Raw genomic sequence first — 10,622 nt, forward strand, 5'->3', positions numbered from 1 at the left:
CGTTATCATGTTGAAAAACTTCAGTTAAAGTAATATTAATTCTTGATATTTGGGTCCTATTGATAGACTGAAGTATCCAAGAAGCCTAAAGGTTGTATCTTACTGAATGAGATAGACCATGTTACGCGTGCTGATGGCACCAATAATATCGAGGTTAGATTTTCTGATAAGGATAATAAATATTATGGTAATAATTGCCGGTTGCCAAAGTATATCATTTTCTAAATATTTCGATTTTGGAAATTAGCCCGTAATTACTGAGATTTTAATTAGATTAGTTAAAACACTTTTATTTATCTTGCTAATAGATCGTTGCAGGTGGTCGCTCATACCTCTTGTCAGCAGACACAGCAATCCTAGCCGATAAATGGATAAAAGGTTAAAAACAAATTTTAGCTAGCGCGTACGATGAATGATCTACTGCCGTAATTTGAAATAATATAATCACATTTACGATGCTACCACATAATTTTACTAATAAGAATATCAAAAGCAGTAACTCTATACTAAATTTATGCAATAATTGGATAGTATTTCGTGAAAATTTAAAACAAAGCCATGATAGTCAACATCAATCTGCGAGAGATATGTTAGAATCAGAAACTACAGCGTACCATGGTTGGTTGCACAAGGTAATTTTTGCAATCCTACAATTTCTAATTTATTTCTAATTATCTGTTTGAGACGATGAATAAATTGATTTCTTTTCACTCAGTATTAAATCATATTTTCAGGTCAAATTGGGAAGAACTAGAAAATGCTGGTGCCAAGTCACTGAAAATACCTTCTTCTACTTCAAAAATCAAGGAGATAAGGTTAGTAATAGAATAGTGATGTATTAGATTGAAAATTTCTTATATATATGGGTATATCGTAGATCGTAAATGATTAGTTAATGGGATAGGACTAATCGTTATTGCGTTTTTGCATTAATTAATCTTCAATTAACATTAATTCAGATCCCGTTGGGAATAATACCTTTGAAAGGCGCGAGCGTGCATGATATTGAACGAGAATCGGAATCGGATATTGAATGTAACGATGAGCAAATGGGTGGAATCGCGAGTAATTTTACAATTGCTATCGATCCTGTCGATCAACCGTCGACCTATATATTAGTTCAGGGAGATAAAAAAGAAAAGGTGAGATGGAGGGAGGATCAATTCATATCAAATTATTTGCAGTTTCTCAGAATCGCGGTAATTTATAGTGGTTCATATTTTACCGTGTATAGTGTATGAGTTATAACGACCTTTATAATTATTCCAAATTGTCTTGATCAAGAAATTGCCATTATTATCAGTTGCTGAATAGTTGTATTTGACGTTATGATAGCTGCCGCACTTAAATTTGCGTGTATATCTTACAACCCGACGAAATTAAAAATTGCAGCATTTAATTTGTATTACATCATTCTGACGATTGTCTTGATTACAGGATAACTGGTTATATCACATCGCTCTAGCTACCGGCAATATAGAAGAGTACATTGGTAGCGAATACGAGAAGCTAATGCTTAGAAGTCTAACATCCAATTTAGGTTAGTGCGCTTTAAAGGAATTAAATTAGATAATCAGTCTTACCATGTTAACAGTACAACCTCCAGCAATGTGGCGCGAAATGAGCTAGTTATAATTAATAGTAAAAATATATCCCTTACTTTGGACGATAGATTTCGGCTTATGGAAACATCCTATAATGTGCCATACCAAAGAACCTATTAGGAAACCATTGACAACTTTACCCTCTGAGCCCCTTCAAAAGGAAGCAATGCTACTTTTTAAGGTTATTAATAACAGTTAATTAATGTATTGTCTAGTAAACAAATTGACTATCTCAAGTATGGCAAGGCTATTTTGAAATCTCTTTTATACTTGCTTGATATAAGGAATATGTGGAAATATAGAACTGGATATCTTCCGTATCTATAAATTAAATTTATTATCCTTAAATTGTAGTCGCTTCAGTTATACACCAGCGCTGAAATAGTCCATAATGCCATTGGCTATCATGTTTCCCTAATACAAAATACACTCAAATCTTGCTGGAAACAAAAACAACTACAAAACGAGTTTTTCTGTCAGCTAATTAAGCAAACATCCAATCTTCCAAATGAAGATCCACCCTATGTTGTAATTCAGGTGAAGTATTTAAAACTCTAAGTCTGATTTGTGGATAATAGGTAACAATTTTTGCATTATATAAAATATGTATTATGGATCGATAAATTATATTTAGTAAGAGGCTGTCAACCTGAGCTGACTGATATCTTCTTTTGTTTCCTATATAGTACTGGCAATTTCTATTCTTTGCAGTAGCACTTTTCCCACCAAAAGATAAAATTTTACAATTTCTTCAGCTACATTTGTATAGAAGTGCTGATGAAACTTCGAATTCAGGTCGTTGTGCGATTTACTGTCAATACATATTAAATCGTGCTCTAGAAAATGGAAGTAGGCACTGTTTTCCTTCGAAAGTCGAAGTAAGTTCTAAGTAGCAATAAAAAAAAAAATTATTTTCTTCCTTCATTGCAAGTTTGAATTTTTCATTAAAGGATTTAAGATTTGCCAGTTACATAGAGATCGTTTATGAGTGTGATATAAATTATTCCATTCTATTCAATCAGATAGATAGAACTATAAACAATCACTTTTTTTACTGTTTATGCCAGTAATATAACTGTAATGATTATGTTGTTGACATATTCACTTGGAATCCAATACGATATCATCATGATTGAGCACACCTATCTCTTCCTTTAGATTACTGCTGTTCTCATGCAAGGTATGCAAGATAATCAAGAGCCTATATCTCTGTCAATACACTTAACCAATGGATTGAAACAGGTAAGAACAGAAATTGTTGATTATATGTAATTAATTAATACCTAATACCGTCTCTATCTATGAATTTTAATTATCACATTAGGATGTACATTTTGATAGCTGTTCAACAATCGCAGAAGTTACGGAACGACTCGCGACGGTAAAATTACTAATTATGTTCGAATTAAATTTAGTACACATATATTAAAATATTGATCATTTAACAATCTATATTAGGAGATTGGTATCAGGAAGCCATACTTAAGTGGGTTTGCTTTATATTGCGATAATCCTTGGAAGACAAATGATATGGAATACTACTTACAGCCATCTTTAAAGGTCAGTAGATTACATTAACAAGTGTTGTGTCCAGTTAATAATCATCAGATTTATTAATCATTTAAGATTTGCGATGTGATGTCAAAATGGGAGCAAACTTATAGAGAAGGGCATTCTGGAAAGTTAGATACATCCCATGTGATAAAGTTTCACTTTAAAAATAGGTAACAATATGATCGTCAACATTTAATAACGTGCATACATGCTGCCGTACTTAAATAAGTAGATAAAGTTCATTTTGTTGATATAATGAAAAATACAGGTACTATCTTAAAAGCCTGGTTAAAGATGAAACTGAGATGGAAAGATTACTGTTGATTTATCAAGTTAGTAGAGAATATTTTGAATTTAAAGAACATATAGTAATTAAAGTTTATTCCATTATCATTGTTAATAGGTTAGTAGCGAAGTTTGTAATGGAAAATTTCGCGTTAATAAAGATTTAGCCTTGGAATTAGCAGCATTAATGGCTCAGGTTTGCTTTGAAAGTTTATTAAAAAATGTGCTGAATTCGTAATGTGAGATAATATCATGATGTAATTTATTTCTAATAATCTGTTATTTCTAGATCGAATTTGGAGATTATAAACAGACATCTGACAGTAATTTAAAAATGATAACTTATAATCAACAGCAACTGTTAGAGGTCTTGGATAGATTCTATCCAAAACAATTCAAAGCAATTTCTGTTGATGAAATGAAGTAAGATTGAAAGTTTTGATCTTGATTTACTTTAATTCAATAGCTTCAAGTATACTTGTTAATTAATTAACTTCACTCTTTTATAGGATACTGTCTCGTCAACTAGCTGAAAAGTGGTCAACCTTATGTAATCGGACAAAAAAAGACTGCATCAAAATTTATATTACTGTAGTGAGAAGATGGCCCCATTTTGGTAGTAAAATTTATAGAGTCAAGGTAAGTAAGATTATATCTTGATAAATACGTTAGTATCATATCATTTGGTGATAGCAATAACCGTAAATAACTAATTGTGGAAACTTAATATTTATTATTAATCAAACGATTTAGCAACGTGTCAGTACCGAAGAAGTAGCTATTTGCTTAGCAGTACACGAAAATGGTTTCAGCATACACCACGATACTAGCCTAGTAATAAATTTTCTAAATACATTCAATTCATGTTTTGAAACTCTATTTCCATTTAATTTACGTACATTTTCAATTTGCTTAATGCTTTATTTTGTATTGTATTGTAATTATTATAGAGACCTATCAATTCCTATTCATTTGAAACAATAATATCGTATATATGTAAAGGAAGAGATTTAATTATAGTAGTTGATCAGCATCTTGATATTAACGTGCGATCACCAGAAAGCAGAACACAAAAGTTAACATTTGTGATGGATAAAAAAGAGGAGGTTATTTGATAGTTACACTTGTATTCCTTTGTCTGAAACTAATGCTTAGATAATAATTATTAATAATTATTGCGATATATAGGCTACGGAAGTAATATGGTTGATAGCAGGATACATCAGTATTACGAAGGCCAACAGAGGGACAACAGAAGATAATCAAAGAGTGTCTGACTCAATAGCTCTTCATCGTGATGACCAGATCATGAATAACTTATTTCAAAGTTAATACAAATTCCAAATTTTAAAATTTCTATTACACTTGTAAACCGTTATATCTTAAAAAAATTATATAGCATATCTTGATTGGCGTTCTACTGTAGTAGGATCGTCAATAATAGCACCGCTATTTCTATCCACAGATAAATTATATCGGTCTTTTGATAACCGTTAAGTTATTAGTCTAATTTGCAACTATATACATTTATGAATAACCACTTATAAATTTAGATATTCTAAGGCGTACTTTTTTAGACTTTGTCACCTTGGACTTACTCTCTATTAAGTTGCGGTAGCGTTAACGATGGTGGAATATCTTTACAGTATAAGCCTTTCAAGCTTCTGTGCTTGCAGCAATAGGAATATCAAAAACCTGAAATAATAATATTTTATTTCCGAAATACTATAACCCGCTACTGTATAAAGTAATGATCATATTGATTATTTAATATTGATTTATTAGCAGCTACTAAATCTGGCTGACTGGTGTTGCTAAACCTATGAGATGATTGTTTTTTACGTTGTTAAAATATTTTGAGTGACTACCGCTAGAAATTTTTCCTCTTAAAAATCTAATATAACTATATCGGAGGTTCTCATAACTATTATTTTTATTTTATTTTTGAAATCGTCATATCCATTCTAGAAAACATGTATACGAAGTGTATTCGCATGTGCTAAGCATTTGGAGTTATCATAAATTATACAAATAATTGTATGAGCTGTTATCTATCACAGCTTTTACTGTAGGTTTTGTGGCCTTCCTGATGTATTTAATACTATGATAAAGTTATTGGATGCTGATACGAATTGTTCACGGCATTGTCTTCCATAAAGGTGTAGGAGTATACTTGAAGAGTTGCTATCTTTCAATGTTTGTAAACTTACTACTTTCTAGCGAACTAGAATTGAAATAATGGCTCCGATGAAACAGGATACTGATAAATAATTCAGAACACAACATATGCATTTTGTTCTCATAGCATCTCTCTTTCGGATATTGTGATAAAATTTAAAGCTTTCCTATAAACCGAATTCTATAAGGAAGTGCCCTTGTGTTAAGTTAAATATTTTTTAGGTTTAGTACGATTGATTTATTTTGAACAGAAAAGCTACTTCTATGGTGATACCAGTGTATTACGACAATGGCAGTACTGTTATCCAGCATTTAAATCGCTTTTGAATACACCTTATGGCCATTAGTGGTGTCATTATAGTACTGCAATTACATGTACGCTATAGATATAACTATATAACCACGCATGGGGAGGTTGATTCTGCGTTAATTTATGATATGGCGTAAATGTTGTTTATCATGCTTCTTAATAGAAGATATCAAAATTACAAAATTTAGAATTTTCTAACATTTAAATGAGAGACTATGTATACTGCAATAATGAATAACTTTATCAACATCAATCCCCCGACTGTACAGTCTCATCATTATTGGAATTTCCATTACTCGTTTCACTTTTCGGCTTTAAAAGGTTGTTTCTTTTTAAGTAGCAAGCTGTCTTGTAAGGAGGATCTATGGGAGCTTGTGTTGGAGGGAGCTGTTTATAATCTTCAGTCTTCTATTTGAAAAATATAACACTACGGTAATAGTAGAAACGAAAAGACTTCTTGTATTGTAAAGAGAAGACACAAACCTGCAAAGGATAATTCATGTCTGCATCATAAGCACTTAAATCACCGCATGCAACAAACGGGATAATTATCTGATTTTCTTCTTGTAAATCAATAAAGCTAAGTTCTTTATCAAAAATTTTTTGATTAGTAAGCATTATAACATAGGATTTGAAGAAAAACATTCAATATTTTGTACCATAGTCATTGTTTAACAAGGGATTAGTCATCGTTGGTGTGAAGCCTTCAGGTTGGCTGTAATTTCTGCAAACTACAAATGCTTCTACAATGTGAAAGAAATGTTAAATTAATGTTTTATTAATGATTTAGCTAAAGTAAGGAATCAATAGTATTGGATGGCCACTTGTGAAGCTTAGTTAGTATGGCTATTATATATCATACCAATGCTCGAATTTCGGGAACTTCGAGGCTTACTAATTGTAACATTCGGAAAAAATACTCTCAGCTGAGAATACAATAATGATACATCTTTTCCGCGAAAAATCTTTAAACGTAAAAGCAAAATGATTTTGTTGCCTATTACTTGCACGTCTCGAGTCATTAACACGGGTAGCCGGTTCATATTATTTTGATGTAATACAATAAATTAGGAAGCAATAGTACCTTTGCAATAAAAGTGCCACCTGATTTAAGGACGTGATTCGTGATATTTAATGCCTAAATAATCATAAATTTGGGTCAAAATGGAACGCAAGATCAGTATTAAGTAAATAACGTTTATTAGAAATCAGAAGTTAATTGGATAGATGAGGACAGTTTACTAATTCCTACTTACAGCTAGTAGAAGTTGTGCTTGAAAATATTCATCTAAATCATGCTGTCCGGTAACTTAAACCAGAATTGAAAGTTTTAATTTTTACTTTAGCGCTACAGTACAAAATTTAATTCGCTTTAATAATCTCAAAATTCAGATAAAACAGGTAGTTGTTACCATCTGGAGCACCATCGCAGACTACCAAGTCCGCCTTTTCTCCCTCAAAATAGTCAATGATTCGATTAGCCGTTGATACCTGATTTCCAAATTATAGGACATACCATTAGACTGCACAATCAAATTTGATAGTAATAATAATACAACAATAATTCGGCCTTAATATCTTAATAATAATTTATTTTTAATAGTCTACTAGTAAGAAACTAAAAACGTAAGAGTTAGAATAGATCGTACAATAATATTGTAATATAACGTTAGCATACGCTGGTAATATCTCCTTGAATCTGTATAACTCCATCCAAAGGAGCCATGGCTTGTAAATCAACAGCAACAATCTTTACTTTGCTTTGTTCTGCTTCAGATAGGTTTTCTTGATTTCTAATTTTGATATGTCAAATAAATACGACGATACACTCTTTAATAAAATTGCTTGGACAATGATATTGTGTATGTCCTCTTGTGCAATGTACACTGTACAGTCTACACATTATTAATCACCTTAATTTCTTGCTTAGTACTTGACTCCAGCTTCCTGGAGCGGCGCATAAATCCACAGCTCGCGTTACGCCTGAATATCAAATTTAGTGACTGATTTAGAAGTAAAATCTTGAACGACTGTACCTAATGATTTACATGCATGCATGCAGTAGCATGAACCAGGAAAAGCAACTTTTCTAGTAGTCCTTGGCTGTATACTGTACAACCATTATAAAGATCTGTATAGTTATAAAACATTTAATATTTATATGTACTAAGAATTCTATATTAACATAAATGATATACTATACCAGCAATTACGATTTACTTAAACGGTATAATATGGTGAATGATTTACGCCTTTAATTCAATACGCGTGATGATGATTGCACGACATGCATGTGCATGCAGTATATTGCAAGTATGAATGTCATCATTAACATAAATACGAGTACACGTATAGTCGAAGTAAGGTTTTTCTGGTGACCGCTAAAGAGCCTCTTGCACATAAATATCTCAGCTACCTATAAGAGCTTATTGTATATCATCGTTCGTCTCAATAATAAGAGTATCCGATGTACTATTCATCTCTGCGATCATATGAAAGGAAGTTCTTCACTTTGTGGTATCTGCTGACTATACAAAGACAATCGAATATGTACTGTACTGTATATGCAGCAAAGTAAGTTGATTGGATAGTATAAACCGATACTATCATCTAAACTTTGTAAAACTTCAATTTAGAGCTATACTATGAATTGCTAGATATACCTAGCAGTCACTAGAGGTACATTACCCGTATTTGCTGCAAAATTGACTCAAATCATCAGAATGTGGCGATAGGCTATCGAGAATTCACCTTTAAATATAGTAAATTCTTCATCAATTTGTAATAGTTTAAATGCACTTCTGGCCCTCCAGCCTTCTTCCTTTGCCTGCCTGTAATAAATGTCCCTTTTATCCTTAGATGATTTCCCCATGTTTCGGCAATTCTACATGCTTCAATGAGCTTCTACAGTATTTAGTGATGGTTGAACAAGCCAATCTGCCTGGAAAGTAAAATCGAGTACTAATGTATTTGTTGTATAGTAGGTCAATAGCTTTCCTAGTAGATTGCTGTACCGTATCATACTGTGTAATACACTTCATAGACAATCTTGTATGAGTTGTACCGTATCATAGGTACATGTACAGTAATGCAAGTTTTCGTCCGAACGTACGCCCGCATGTCTGTCTGTACTCAATTTGCCTCGGTGTCGGTCGGGTGACCAAATGCAAACATACTAAAAAGAGTGAGTGTTGTACTGTACTGTACACTCAGTGTACAGTACTGGACGATTCGAGGTTCTTCAAGGATTTCTTCAGCAAGCGCAAGATTTAAAATCAAATTGGAAAGGTGAAAAGTAGATCCAGACTCTATATAAATTTACGACTGAATTCCTGTTGCAGTTGAAAACATTATAGAGCCTTTAAAATACTACATTTACTTTATAGTATAGTAACGACGGCAGCTATTTCTGATCATTTCTGATGTGGAGAATTTAAGTGTGATTCTGCCCTTAGCTTGAAATCATGGATGTCAAGAAAACGTTAGGTCTATTAAATGGGATATCTAAACGCATGTACTATAATGAATCTATTGAGAACGATTACCTTCACGAGCAAATATTACCAAATAGTTCAATCGCTGAATTTGAACAAATTGTAGATAAATACAGCAGCCTACTTCAAGATATTGTCATTAATGATGTCGATGTGAATGATCTGGGAATAAAGTTGAAACAAATGCAAGAGAACAATCAGTTAAGTCCTGATGAATGTAATGGTATCACTAAGTTTTGGAAAGTTAATCGGATAAAGCTGCATGATGTATTAATTCAGCAATCACTTTGGGAAGACAAATTAAAAAGTTTTAGCTGGCGAATTGACGTGTCTGCTCAATCGAAAAGTATTGATAAAATCAATAAACCCACGGCTATTGTTGAACTAAAGTCTAAATCTCGGTTACATGATCAGGTAATGCTAGTAAATAATCTCCATGAAGCTATTAAGGGCTGATATTGAATGCTATGATTTCGGTGCAGCGATTCTTTAAATGTTGATTATCCGTGTCTGATGATGTTGCAGGGTAGCGATTCTGTATTGTTTGAGATGGATCAAGAGCAAGTCCAAAAACTGCTAGCCGGGATCTCAGATATTGAAGAAACAATAACTAAGTACAGCCAGCCATGATTGCGTTCATTCTGTTCAATGCAAATACGGTATTATTTTTATATTCTCTAAGCGAGCGGATGAATTTTATATTGAGATATTAAAAACATATTACATTGTAAATTTTAATTTAATTGAAGTAGATATGTAAGAATTTGTAAATATAGAAATATTACTGTTTAGAATCTTGCGGAAATGTCTTATCTATGGTAGCTCATTTTCAGTAATTTTCCTGAAATTTTCTAATACATTATAACAGCAGACTTAGTCGACATTTTTTCCCTCGTTGTAATAACGCACTACCTTTGTTAATTGCATATTTTTCTTAATAAAGAGTAAAGAGTATTATAAGTCTTACTCACTGCCTACAGAGAATTAAGCTTTAATTAGTGATTTGATTTTACATCCCCTACAACATTGTAATTAGTCGAACTTGCAATCACGGCGTGTACGGTATGTATTGTACTGCAGTATTGTTAAAGCATAGATTATTTCATTAGATTCGACCATTATCTCCAAGCATTCTTTCAGCTCTCTTTAAACGGTATTTTTCGGAATGAAAGATTGCAGTACAATATATGAATTGTT

General features: G+C 32.3%; 3 protein-coding genes across 3 annotated transcripts; 2 read left to right on the forward strand and 1 right to left on the reverse strand.

The window, feature by feature from the left end:
- Window positions 1-734: 734 nt before the first annotated feature.
- TRIADDRAFT_33842 (uncharacterized protein) lies at window positions 735-4,103 on the forward strand (the record flags this gene model as incomplete). The annotated part of the gene is made up of 14 exons (XM_002118208.1): window positions 735-815; window positions 960-1,142; window positions 1,438-1,540; window positions 1,673-1,785; window positions 1,959-2,141; window positions 2,291-2,482; window positions 2,763-2,846; window positions 2,929-2,985; window positions 3,063-3,164; window positions 3,231-3,328; window positions 3,427-3,490; window positions 3,562-3,639; window positions 3,733-3,866; window positions 3,953-4,103. Coding segments are annotated over 14 exons (1,623 nt in total), but the record flags the coding sequence as incomplete, so codon positions are not given.
- A 2,077-nt stretch (window positions 4,104-6,180) lies between these two features.
- TRIADDRAFT_62287 (uncharacterized protein) lies at window positions 6,181-8,803 on the reverse strand (the record flags this gene model as incomplete). The annotated part of the gene is made up of 10 exons (XM_002118228.1): window positions 6,181-6,339; window positions 6,415-6,518; window positions 6,591-6,674; window positions 6,794-6,896; window positions 7,016-7,069; window positions 7,188-7,240; window positions 7,344-7,422; window positions 7,610-7,724; window positions 7,845-7,914; window positions 8,683-8,803. 10 exons carry the CDS (start codon window positions 8,801-8,803, stop codon window positions 6,181-6,183), a joined length of 942 nt encoding a protein of 313 aa, XP_002118264.1.
- A 592-nt stretch (window positions 8,804-9,395) lies between these two features.
- TRIADDRAFT_64410 (expressed hypothetical protein) lies at window positions 9,396-10,344 on the forward strand (the record flags this gene model as incomplete). Its single annotated transcript, XM_002118209.1, has 2 exons — window positions 9,396-9,839; window positions 9,951-10,344. 2 exons carry the CDS (start codon window positions 9,396-9,398, stop codon window positions 10,053-10,055), a joined length of 549 nt encoding a protein of 182 aa, XP_002118245.1. The 3' UTR covers window positions 10,056-10,344.
- Window positions 10,345-10,622: the final 278 nt, after the last annotated feature.

The sequence above is a fragment of the Trichoplax adhaerens genome, genomic scaffold (genome assembly GCF_000150275.1).
Source record: "Trichoplax adhaerens TRIADscaffold_40 genomic scaffold, whole genome shotgun sequence".
Classification (NCBI taxonomy): Eukaryota; Metazoa; Placozoa; class Uniplacotomia; order Trichoplacea; family Trichoplacidae; genus Trichoplax; species Trichoplax adhaerens.